At 40.3% G+C, this 13972-nt stretch overlaps 1 protein-coding gene across 7 annotated transcripts in view; it reads left to right on the top strand.

The window, feature by feature from the left end:
- LOC127879166 (tyrosine-protein kinase JAK2-like) overlaps positions 1–13972 on the top strand; it is a 487084-nt gene that overhangs the window by 51730 nt on the left and 421382 nt on the right. For 2 of the 7 annotated variants that reach the window (XM_052425849.1, XM_052425844.1), the window contains one exon: positions 4126–4302. The exons of 4 other annotated variants lie outside the window; for them this stretch is intronic. In XM_052425849.1, coding sequence (XP_052281809.1) covers positions 4126–4302 — 177 coding nt within the window. Of the gene's footprint in view, positions 1–4125; positions 4303–5371; positions 5942–13972 lie in introns of those variants that run through there. One more of the 7 variants, XM_052425851.1, reaches the window with a different exon arrangement.

The following is a 13972-nucleotide window of genomic DNA, read 5'->3' as shown; positions in this document are numbered from 1 at the left end:
TTAAAGTAAACAAAGAAAATTGATTTTTTTTCCTAACCATAACATTTTTTATGCCCTCCTTTGAAGAAGAGGGGGTATATTGCTTTGCTCATGTCTGTCTGTCTGTCTGTCTGTCTGTCTGTCGGTCTGTCCACCAGGTGGTTGTCAGATGATAACTCAAGAACGCTTGGGCCTAGGATCATGAAACTTCATAGGTACATTGATCATGACTCGCCGGTGACACCTATTGATTTTGAGGTCACTAGGTCAAAGGTCAAGGTCACGGTGACTCAAAATAGTAAAATGGTTTTTGAATGATAACTCAAGAATGCATACGCGGCCAACAGGGCAAACTCTGAACAATATTACTGAAGCAACTGGTCTGTAATCCTAAATCTATAATTATCAGTCCAATGAAACATCATCCTTTTAGTAAAATACAGTGGATCAGTAAAAATATTATCAGAATATGAGATTTTTTTGTATATTTTGTATATTAAATATTGTGTTAATGTTTAATTTTGTTGATTAATATAAATATAAGCAGGACAGGGGAGGTAATACACTATTATATCTTTCTTATATACAGGGGAAACAAATGCAATGAGTTTAAAGTTCATGTTTTATGAATAGAGGATATCAAACCCCCCCCCCAATTTTTTTTTAAAACATCATCTAATAAATAACCACACCTCACATTAAACCCCCCTCTCATCCCCTACCCCCCTAACCCCTCCACCTCCCCTACCCCACCCCCCCCACATTATACCCCCTCTCACCCCTCCCCCCCTACCCCCCAATCCCCCCTACCCACCCACCCCCAATTTGTTTTTTTTAAACATCTTATAAATTACCACACCCCACATTATACCCCCTCTCACTCCCCCCTACCCCCAACCCCCCACCCCCCCACCCCCCATTTTTTTAAAACGTCTTATAAATATCCACGCCCCACATTATTACCCCCCTCTCACCACCCCCACCCCCCCTACCCACCCACCCCCCTACCCCCACCCCCCTACCCCCCAACCCCACCCCCCCATTTTTTTTTTAAAACATCTAAAAAATAACCACACCCCACATTATACCCCACTCTTACCCCCACCCCCCACCCCCCCTACCCCCACCCCCCCTACCCCCCCTCACCCCCCATTTTTTAAAACATCTAATAAATAACCACACCCCACATTATTACCCCCTCTCACACCCCCACCCCCTACCCCCCCACCCCGCACCGCCCGTTCCCCCTACCACCCCACCCCCCACCCTCACCCTCCATTTTTTTATAAACATCTAATAAATTACCACACCCCACATTATAACCCCCCTCTGAACCCCCCCCCACCCCCCCTTCCCCCAACCCCCCTACCCCACCCCCCAATTTTTTTAAACATCTAATAAATTACCACACCCCACATTATACCCCCCTCCTCACACCCCCCTACCCCCCCGACCCCACCCCCCAAACATTTTTTTAAAACATCTAATAAATAACTCCACCCCACATTATTACCCCCTCTCACCCCCCCGTCCCCCCTAACCCCCCCACCCCCCCCCCAATTTTTTTCAAACATCTTATAAATTACCACACCCCACATTATACCCCCCTTTCACCCCCGCCCCCCTACCCCCACCCCCAACCCCTCCCCCCATTTTTTTAACATCTAATAAATTACCACACCCCACATTATTACCCCCCTCTCACCTCCCCATCCCCCTACCCCCATTTTTTTGAAACATATTATAAATAACCACACACCCCACATTATACCCCCTCTCACCCCTCCCCCCTACCCCCCAATCCCCCCTACCCACCCCCACCCCCCCAAAAAAAAATATTTTTTTAAACATCTAATAAATTACCACACCCCACATTATACCCCCTCTCACTCCCCCCTACCCCCATCCCCCCACCCCCCCACCCCCCCAATTTTTTTAAACGTCTTATAAATAACCACAACCCCACATTATTACCCTCTCACCCCCCCCTGCCCCCCTGCCCCCTACCCCACCCCCCTGCCCCCCCCCCACCCCCCTACCCCCCCCCCCCACCCCCTACCCCCCCCCCCCAACCCCCCCCCCCAATTTTTTGTAAACATCTAATAAATAACCACACCCCACATTATTACCCCCTCTCACCCCCACCCCCCACCCCCCTACCCCCCTCCCACCCCCCATTTTTTTTAAAAACATCTAATAAATAACCACACCCCACATTTTAACCCCCCTCTCACCCCAGCCCCCTACCCCCCCCCCCCCCCCCCCCCCGCCCACCCCCCTACCCCCCACCCCCCGACCCCACCCCACCCCCAATTTTTTTTTATAAACATCTAATAAATTACCACACCCCACATTATACCCCCCGCTGACCCCCACCCCCTACCCCCCCACCCCCCTACCCCCCACCCAATTTTTTTAAACATCTAATAAATTACCCCACCCCACATTATACCCCCCCTCTCACTCCCCCTACCCCAAACCCCCCACCCCCCAAACATTTTTTAAAACATCTAATAAATAACCCCACCCCACATTATTACCCCCTCTCACCCCCCGTCCCCCCCCCTACCCCCCCCCCAATTGTTTTTAAAACATCTTATAAATTTACCCCACCCCATATATATACCCCCCTTTTACCCCCGCCCCCCCTACCCCCCCCCCCCACCCCCACCCCCATATTTTTTTGAAACAACTAATAAATAACCACACCCCACATTATTACCCCCTCTCACCTCCCCATCCCCCCTACCCCCCATTTTTTTAAACATATTATAAATAACCACACCCCACATTATACCCCCTCTCACCCCCCCCCCCCACCCCCCCATTTATTTATATTTGGCATGCATTTGTATCACAGGAAACTGCACATTTTGAGTAGTGAAAAGCCAATGTCAAGGACATCTTTCAAGGTCATAGGTCAAATATATGGCTTCAAAGCGCAGTAGGGGGCATTGTGTTTCACAGGGCATTGTGTTTCACAAACACAGCTCTTGTTAAAGATTATTTTAAATGAAATTGATTCGGTTATGGCAGGCGGTCGAGCTAGTGCCGTCAAATAGGTAGTTTGGTGAAATAACTTAATTCCAAATGGGTTGATCGTAATAAAACTTTGGATCTATTAAACTTGCTCAATTACCTTGCTTGTAATTGTATATTGGGCCAGTGAGGTCAAGTTCACTGTTTATATGAGCCTTGTTCTGTTAAAATTGGACAAAATGCATGTGCGTTAAGTGTCGTCCCAGCAGTCTGCACAGGCTAATCTGGGACGACACTTTCCGCTTTTATGACATTTTTCGTTTAAATGAAGTCTCATCTTAGTAAAAATCCAATTTGCGGACTGCACAGGCTAATCTGGGATGACACTTTACGCACATGCATTAAGCCCAGTTTTCTCAATGAAAATGACAAGAAAAGAAAATTTTATAAACATTTTAACGCTTTCTGCGCAGATTAACGGTGTTCTGCTTGTTCCAGTAAGCCCGGCGAGAACCACCCTGAATACATAAAATCTGTTCAATAACTTGAGTTTAAATAGAGGCATTGGTACTTAACTGAGTGGGTAGGTAACTTACATGAGGACCTGTCTCAGGATTGCACTTAAGGTATCTTAAGGTGTCTTAAACTATAGAAACGGTTTGCACGGTATTTTAAAACCTCGGGAATGCATTTTTGCAATTTTGGTCAATTGATAGGTCACTTTAACTAAAGATGGAAAAAAAGTTTTGCCATAATATTTTTAGTTGTATGCCCCATGGAAAAATGCTGCATATTACAGTTGCACTGTACGGCCATATGGCTGTAAGTCTGTATGAGTGTTGATGGCCATAACACGGTCATATATTGATGGATTTTATAATAATTTGGCACAAGTCTAAACCATCATAAGACAACATGTGGTGTGTAACACCTACCTGAAACTTCACCGTAATACATAATGCAAATTTAAAAATAATTTTACCTCAGGTAACTTTTGTTTCAACTACATCTTGGGTGACTTTTTAACTTGGTCATAAGGGGTAAAACTCAGTTTTATATTGCCCAGTGGAAGAAAAAGCTTGATAAAATCTTATAACTGGTAAATAAAGTGAGCGACCTTGGGACATCCTTTTTTGTCTTGAAAACAAAAACAAATAATTGTTGCAGTAACGGAAGTGTTCCCAACATGAACTGTGATGATACAAACGAATTTGTGAGAAAGTTAGTGCTTGGGGAGAGATTGAAGAAACCAAAGGCTTGCTCAGATGTTATCTACAATTTTATGAATGATTGTTGGAATGAAGATCCCTCAAAGCGACCGACTTTCTCCCAGTGCAGAGAAAAGTATGTTGTCATTTTAATAACTTTTGTTTTAATTCAGAATATTGACTCTTGTAAAGTTCCTAATTTATTACCCACAGGCCTTTTTATAATTTTCTTAAAAAATTTTGTATGATGATTTCCATCAAAAATACTGGTATTGATTATGTCCATAATTGTGTGATGTGTCAAGTTACCAAACTCTCAGTCAAAAGCTTTTATATTATCATAAACCCACTTTATGAAAATGATATTTGATCTGATATCTAAGTTGAGTTAAAATAAAATAAACAATGAATTGGATCCTGCATTATTTAAAATTAAATGTTTGTTGTGCCCTTGTCCATATCAGTCAGATTTTGTTGTTGGACATATAAACAGCTAATAATAATATTTTCAAAAAATAATTAATAATTAAGTATGCTTTTTCAACAAATGCTTTGCATAATGGTCTCTTCTTTTTGTTAAAGCAGCAGGAAAGTGTATTTCATAATTATTGGAAGTTGTCACTGTATAACGTTTTATATGATACTTGATATAATTGTACATTAAGTATTGCTATGCATATCAACACTATTGTATTTCAAACTGGCAATTACACATATGCATACTTTTTAAATAGTTGAAGCTATCCAAGTTAATACTTTTTATCTCTACTTTAATAACTTATGATACGATATTAGCACGGCTCATTAACAATAATTTCATTTGTTATTTAGTGATCATTCTTCAATTATACTTTCTTTATGATTGTTCCTAATTTTGATATATTTCTTTCTGACTTTAAAAAAAGAGCTATACAATTTTGAGCTTATTATTTAATTAAATTTGTTCTGCAAATTTGCATGGTTTCTTTACTAACTTCTGATTGATTAACTGTAATTATTCTTAAATTTTGGACACTAAATTGTATATTAATAATCAACAACTTAGATACCATTTTTTTAAATGCAGGTGTCATCTTGTTTCCTTTTATTCAATACACACTTTCTAAAGATTTAATCAGTCTTGAATAAGAATCATGCCATTTTAATCCAAGATTGTTTATGCGTATTCCTTTTTTAAAAGTTCAATTAGTTTTTTTATTTTTCAGGTTGGAAAATCATCCGTCTTAGTTCCTGTTGAATAATGTTCAAAGGATTATCTGAACAGTCAAAAATCAAGTTTCAGATTTGTGATTCTTTTTAAATTGTTTCAAGTCTGTTTGCTACACATTATTAGATCTTTGTTGCTGGATTCTTATTTCCAGATTTTAAAAATGAAATTTTCAAGATTATTTGAATCGTTTAAATGGCAAAAACTAGAAGTTAGATTTTAATTTTCATATCTCAAATGGCATTCAGCCTTTAGGTGTGTTTGTAGATGATTTTATAAGAGACTTATACATGCTATATTGTTTGTACAGTATTAACTGATTTCTTCAAGTATTATTCAAATCACTAAACAGTGCAGAAATAAGCTATATTTGAGTGAACATATGTTTTTATTATAGCTTAAATAGTCTAGTCTTAATGTGATGTTTATTTTGATTCTACTTATTCTCTTGCCATATCATTTATGACCTTGGGCAACAGTTTTGACTTCCCCAAGGATACATGTGCTGACTGTGTAATAATTTGTAATAACGCAATACATTAAATGTGTGACTTACGTGTGCAAGATAGATAGATTCCTTTGTTTGTCTAAATTAAGCAATCAAAGCGACAACTTAAAATAAAAGAAAATTAAGCACAGGCACAAGTTCTAAAAATTACTGTATAAAGTATAAGACACTCATTTGCATTGTATATTTTACATTTAATCAGTACTCCAACATTTGCAATAGTAATTTTACTTCTGCTAGTATTATTAATTAAAAATATATACTCTGTATGTGACATTTTTAATGTATGTTACTTCTAAATTTAGCAATAAAGGCGACCCCATCACAATTTAAGAAGAAAAAAATGGACATAGAACATTCTTAAATATTACACTATGAAAATTAAATTAATCTCCCTTCTAGTATCATTATTTTCAATGGAATTCTTACTTTGATATTTGCCATATTAATCGATATTAATGTGTGTTCAACCCAGCCTGAAAGATGATTTGCCGCAGCATGCACTCGTTCTTGAATTTTTTACCATCCGTTCCGCATACGTTGCCTTTGTCGCCTAAACTAGAGGTACAAAGTGTCTCGAAAATACACTTCGAAACGCCCTGTCTCATTATACAAGTTTTGTATAATATCAGCACGGAGAGACAATGCAGTCACGGATCAAATCCGGGATGATCCGTAAGCGTTTTGGAATTTTTGAGCGTCGACGGTCTCCCAAAGACAATCACTCCGGTGACAACAAGGCATCCACACGGACCAACCCGTACCAACACGGACAATCTTGGCAGCAACACACAATCAACACTGCAGAGATGCATGCACACATAAGCCCGGAGGATCACGGACCAACACGTCATCTGCATAGACCTTCACGACAACAACACGGATAAACACGGCATCGATACTGACCAAACACGGTTTGCCCCGGACCAACACGAATTTTTATATAAAAGCAGGTTCATTTTCGGTGATTCCATCAATTTGACTGAGGGATTAGTGGTTGGTACACGTGCATCTCACCTATGGTTCAATACCCCTTGCCGACAGTATAGTCAGGTCAATATACACTTTGACCCCCCCCCCCCCCAAAAAAAAAAATTGCAAAAAAAGGTATTTTGACTGATCCTGGTAGGGTAGAATGTACATAATAACATATCAAAAGTTTACCGAACTCCGACTTCCGGAAAGTTGTTTTTTCAAGATGGCCGCCCAAACCTATTTATGATCATAACTATGATTATTTTGGCGTCTTTACCTAGGTTTTTGGGGTCAAAGAACACTTTCAGATCATCAGAAATAGTATCTGTTTATTATTTTACACATAAATCTAACATGACATCCAAAATAGGAAGAACTGCAAGTACATAACGTTTGACTCAAAGGTGATGTTTTTTTATGTCAAACACCATAGTTTTTGGAGACAAAGAACACTTGGATTGAATTGATGATATAATTAGGCAGTTGATTAATCATGAAATACAATTTATGACATTCCGCTGTCCAATGATACACCATAACCTTTTACCATTAAATTTGTCTCGGGGCGTTAAACTGTCCGTGTCGTCCTCCTCTTCTTCAGTACAGACCTCTAGTGAATTGTTTGGATTGTCATAGTTTTTAGTTTGGCAAGGTCCACATACAGCAGTGCAGGGGAGTCCATAGCGTCGGCAGCTGCATCGAGAGGATTTACATCCTACAGAACAGTTACAATGTATGATTTTCAATAGTTCGTCAGGTGCGGGATTGTTTTGGGTCATGAATGGAATTAATTGGTCGTGTTCCTGTTTCCATCCCTATTCAGTAGGTTTCATAGTATTTGCCATCCCCATCCACACCATGATTTGATAATATACGCGTTTGCTATGACATACGTTTGCATGTGATGTTGGGGGAAGTCGCTCAGGCTTGACAACTGTTTCGGCACTAGCCACTTTCTTTGTGTAAATGTTATGGCGCAGTGATTCTAAGGAATAATTGGACTTTTCACCAAACAGTTCCACCATCAATATAAAGAAGTGAAACTCCAAGCTGGATTAGTATTGAATTATTATTGTAAACAATAAGTAGGTCCTTTATTTAAGGCAAGTGACCGATTGCCAAAACAGTACAAAACAGGACAATACAGCACAATACAAAACAACATAAACACAAACAAGAATAAAGCTGGGGTCACCGCCTTGGAACGGTCAATGCAAAGCATTGGGGGTTTAAACCGGTCTTGGAGCGCTCAACCTCACTTTTGGCCCAGCAATATTCATAATACATGTACGTGTAAATAAAATTTAACCTCATAGCATTGTAATTAAAATAACACAATAATAAAAGGGAATAAAAACGCATTCAATTTAATAACCATTTAATTACTCAATGGTATTGAAGATACCAGAGCAACAGTGTTACAACTTTTTGAGGAACGATGAAATGAAACTATGACCAAGTGTCAACTACATTCCTTCTTTATAGAAAAATATTTAAGAATATAGCATCATGAAGTTTATATTTCTGATCATCATCGCACAAATACAGGAAGAAGCAGCAATAATGGGTGTAAAAGTTCCATATCACATTACTTGGTTGTTTATGTACTGCTAAAAAATAAATCAAACAAGAAACGCATAGCACAGAGAAAATAAAAATAAAATAATAAACTCAATGACCTATGCATCAAGCCTTTTCCAAGATGTGATATTTCCTCTTGAAACTTGTTTAGAATGAGGAATGAACTAGCGCATAACTTTATGATTGGAACAGGTTTTATTAATTCTATTAATTTACGAAAGGCTAACTTTTTACCAATGCCGAAAATCCCTGAAGTTGAATCACAGCCTGTGTAAGCATGAACAAAAAGCAACTCATTGCACACTTCGTCTCCTAAACGTTCTTTCAAAAGATTAATATTATACACTTTTATACACTTGACTGTGTTCCTTTAACTGTTTGTTTATATAAGAAATGAAGTAGATGGTCTTATGGTACCTTTTGGAGTAATGCAGTAGCAAGATTAACAAATATGTATCCTAGCCGATTAACGTTGTGGTGCTTATTGTGTTTGGGTAAACAAACGAAGTGTAACGCATATAATTTCAGTGGCTACTTTATTATCATTCAACGATAGAAGCGATCAATGCCTAACAACTAACTAACCAGATCAGAGGTTAACATGCAGTTATGAAGAACATGGGGCGGTGCGTTGCTACGCTTCATTTACAAGTAGGCGTGGCGAAGCGGCATTATCTAAATACACAACAATTCTCCCCTTTTAATTTCATTGATCATACATGTAAATAAAAATGAACATACAAACACATGCGTTTACATGTAAATATCAATGTACACAATTCTAACAATTATAATGAATAATCAATAAAACCTTGAACATTTCAAGTTCATGACCTCTTAACTAAGCATGACCTTTTATTCATTATAGCATGCAATCAAAGAACATTAGTGAGCGTTCGAATTCGACACAGGTTGTAAAAACAACTGAGGACCTGTCTTTCTCTCCTGCCAACTAAAGTTAATGTCTGTATGCCACTATAAAACGTAATTGGCCTAACATTAAACCATCAGTGTCATTAGTACTGCAGGCGTTCGGGCGGTCTTCTATTGCGTAATGGATAGCGTCTTTCTGGCAATCGTAAATCCGTATCATTACAACGATTATCCCGGGACTCATTTATTTCCATCGAATTCGGTGCCGGCTGAAGTTCCCTGACATTTGTGTTCGCGGCATTTAAAGTAGTTTCTAAGGGTGTGAAAACATGTACATTTATACCAGAATACTTCTGCATTTCCGACGCGCGAAGCTGATCAACATGGCGTTTTCATGTCATATTATTCCCGATATCTACTTTGTATAATAGTGGACCATCTCGAGAAACTATTGACCCAGGGGTCCATTTTTCCCTTGAAGTAGGTCTGAAATCTCGCGCTAAGACACGTTGGCCTAATTCGATTTCGCGAACTTTTCTATTGTCAGCCATTGACAATTGCATTTGACCATTAGTGACTCGTGTCTGTGTGTCGGGTATCATCAAATCAAGTTTACTGCGCAAATTCCGACCGAAAAACAGTTTTGCAGGAGTTTCCCCCGTCGTACAATGTGGCGTATTACGATATGCCAACAAGACAGAGTTGATCTTCAAATTGAAATCGGTGTTTTCATGCATTAAAGCGCGCATTGCAGATTTGAAAGAGCCATTGAACCTTTCCACAAGACCATTTGTGGACGGTTTTGCTACCGCAGTTCTTATATGACATATCCCGTTTCTCTTCATAAACAGAGAAAATTCTTCAGATGTAAATTGACAACCATTGTCTGATACTAATTGCTTGGGCAAGACGTATCTTGCGAATATTGTACGCAATTCTTCAATTGTTCTTTCAGAAGTAATCGATTTCATTTCGATGACTTCTGGCCATTTCGAATGAGCATCTACGATAACCAAAAACATGCGTCCAAGAAATGGACCTATTAAATCTACATGTATTGGCTCCCAACTTGACGTAAGCCATTCCCACGGGTGTAACTGAACTTTCGCGGGCGATTTCTGTTGCATTTGACACGGTTCGCATCTTTTAACCATGTGTTCGATGTCAGTGTCAATGCCAGGCCACCAGACGTAACTACGCGCTAGTGCCTTCATTTTAACGATACCTGGATGGCTGATGTGCAATAAATCAAGCACACGTTCGCGCATCTTAATGGGAATAATCACCCTAATGCCCCACATTAAGCATCCGTGGTGAATCGTCAATTCATTTCGTCGCGCGTAATAGCCTTTCAAAAGAGGGTCATTATCATTGGTATTCCAACCTTGTTGTACTTGCCTAAATACACGTGACATAACGCGCTCCCGCCTAGTTTCACGGCTGATTTCCGCGCTCGTGACCGGAATTTGTTCTAACTGAGAAGTGTAGAACACATCTTCAACTGAAATTTCTTTACCCTTTTCCGTTGACGGCGCGGGTAAACGCGACAATCCGTCCACATTAGTATGCATTTTAGGATTTTTGTACTGTATATCGTAATCGAATCCAGAGAGAAATATAGCATATCTCTGAACGCGCGCGGCAGTCGTTGCCGGAATGCTTTTGCTCGGGCTGAATATTGAAGTGAGGGGTTGGCAATCAGTAACCAATGTGAACTTTCTACCATAGAGATATGGGTAATACTTTTGTACTGCCCAATAAATTGCCAATGCTTCTCTATCGACTTGAGCATATTTCATTTCAGTTTTGGTAAGTGACCTTGATGCGAACGCAATCGGCTTTTCTGAGCCATCTGGCATAACGTGTGACAATATACCGGAAATACCGAACGGTGAGGCATCCGACGCGAGCCTAACCGGAAGTTCCGGGTTGTAGTGTGTAAGAACAGGTTCCGTAAGAGAAGTGTTTTCGACTTTTCGAACGCGCTCTGGCATTCTTTTGACCAGACGAATTTTCGATTTTTCTCGAGCAACGCGTTCATGGGCTTTGTTACGGTCGCGAGATCTGGCAGAAAACGATGGTAATAATTGAGTACCCCGAGATATGCCCTGAGTGGTGTAACATCACATGGAGGTGGTGTATTCAATACCGCCTCTACTTTATCCTGACACTTCCATAAACCTTGTTCGTCAATTTCATGACCACAGAATGTAATCCTTGGCACGAAAAACTCACACTTGTCCTTATTTACTTTAATTCCATATTGCTGTAACCTACACAACACCTTTTGTAAGTTATCCAAATGCACATTATCACTTTCACCAGTAATCACCATATCATCCAGCATGCACTGCACCCCAGGGATTCCTTGAAGAATTTGGTCCATTGTGCGTTGCCATATAGCTGGAGCAGAAGAAACCCCATATAGCATCCGGTTGTAACGGTACAATCCTCGGTGGGTGTTGATCGTTAGCAACTCCTTGGTTTCGTCCTCGCATTCTAGTTGTAGGTACGCTTGTCGTATATCAAGCTTGCTGTATTTTCGCCCATTTGACAGATTGGCGAAAATGTCCTCGATTCTTGGGAGAGGATATCTATCAACCTTGATTGATTGATTTACGGTAACCTTAAAATCACCGCATATTCTCACATCGCCGTTTCCTTTTACGACAGGAACGATCGGTGTCGCCCATTCACTGGTGTCCACTTTCGAGATGATTCCTTGACTCTCGAGACTGTCCAGTTCTTTCTCTATTTTTGGCTTAATAGAGTACGGTACCGGCCTAGCCTTTATGAATTTAGGCTGAGCATTTTCATTTAGGGTGAGCCTTGCCTTAATGCCCTTCACCTGTCCTATACCGTCACTAAACACGTCTTTATGTTTGTCAAGTATAGAATTTAGACGTACCTTCAGGCCTTCCGTTGTCACAGAGTTTACGTTAAAAAGTGTGTCCCAGTCCAGTTTGATGTGACTCAGCCCGTCCCTTCCGAACAGTGCAGGCCCATCACCTTTTACGACGCAAAGTCGCATTGTTCGCGATTGTCCATTATAACTGACATGAACCATAACTGTCCCTTGTTGCTCTATGACATCGCCTGAATATGTCTTCAGTATGGAAAAAGCAGGATCGAGCTTCATGTTTCCGAATCGTTTTCGGAAATCCTTGTTTGATATGAGGGTAACTGCTGATCCTGTATCAAGCTCCATGGGTACCTCGACATCGTTAATCTTCGGCTTGACGATGAATTTCCCGTTGTCTCCTTTGTTCACAGTGTTGATCACTGAAACGTTTTCCTCCATACACTGCACCGACTTAAGCTTCCTACATATAGCCTTTATATGTCTCTTTGCTTTACAGTGATGACAAATTGCATCTTTCAGTCTGCATTTATCGGAGGGGTGGTTAGTTTTCCCACAATGGATGCACTTGGTGCTCTCTTTGGCATGTTTGTGATGCTTCCATTTCTTGGGTTTTGTTGAATGTCCAACTCGATTGACAGGCACATCGGCGGCTGCCGATAACTGTAACTCGGCGGCGTCCTTATGTGCAGCTTCCATGGCAAGCGCTATTTCTATGGCATTTTGCAGTGTCAAATCAGCGATTGACAATAATCGTCGCTGTGTTCCTGCATCTTTAAGTCCACAAACGAACCTGTCCCTTAAAGAATCGTTCAAGTTCGATCCGAACTCACAGAATTCTGCCAACTTCCGAAGTGAAGTTACGTAACAACTCACACTTTCGCCCACTGCTTGTTTCCTCTTGTGAAATCGGAATCGTTCCGCGATTATTAACGGTTTCGGGTACAAATGAGTTTGTAAAAGCTGGCAAAGTTCCTCATACGATTTCTCGGACGGCTTTGCTGGTACGGTAAGGTGCCTTAACAACCCGTACGTCTTTTCACCGAGGAGTGTTAAAAGTCCTGCCACTTTTCGTTCATTATCGATGTCATTGACCATAAAGTACTGTTCAAGTCGTTCCTGGTAGGAAGTCCATGTTTCGACATTGCTGTCATATGCGTTAATGTTCCCAATCAGGCCCGTTGCCATTGTGTGTGTTTATATCCAGAATTTCACGCACAATCTTATTAAACGGATAAAATTCTCGAAATATAATCCACAAATTTTTATCCTCGTCGCCAGTTTGTTGTGTTTGGGTAAACAAACGAAGTGAAACGCATATAATTTCAGTGGCTACTTTATTATCATTCAACGATAGAAGCGATCAATGCCTAACAACTAACTAACCAGATCAGAGGTCAACATGCAGTTATGAAGAACATGGGGCGGTGCGTTGCTACGCTTCATTTACAAGTAGGCGTGGCGAAGCGGCATTATCTAAATACTAGGGATGTCAACGAATATCCGAATGTCCGAATATTCGGTCCCGGACCGAATATTCGGATACTGTTTTCCGAATCGAATATTCGGAAGAAAAAATAAAAAACTCGAGTAATTTCAAAGACTTTGTTTTCGTGAAATTTGCTTCAAACATTGTAAAAAAAAGTTGTTCCTCGTGTCATAATGTTTATTCCGGTAGGCGCGAAAATGCGTCGCTATGGTGATGACAGTATACTGGTCATAAATCCCGCTAATTGCCTAACAAAGACAGACACTTTGTGTCAAAATTATGATAGGTGCAAATCGCGTCGGCAATCAAAACA

Source organism: Dreissena polymorpha, chromosome 4 (assembly GCF_020536995.1).
Source record: "Dreissena polymorpha isolate Duluth1 chromosome 4, UMN_Dpol_1.0, whole genome shotgun sequence".
Classification (NCBI taxonomy): Eukaryota; Metazoa; Mollusca; class Bivalvia; order Myida; family Dreissenidae; genus Dreissena; species Dreissena polymorpha.
Note: the sequence above shows the minus strand (reverse complement) of the source record. Positions and strands in the feature narration are given on the sequence as shown.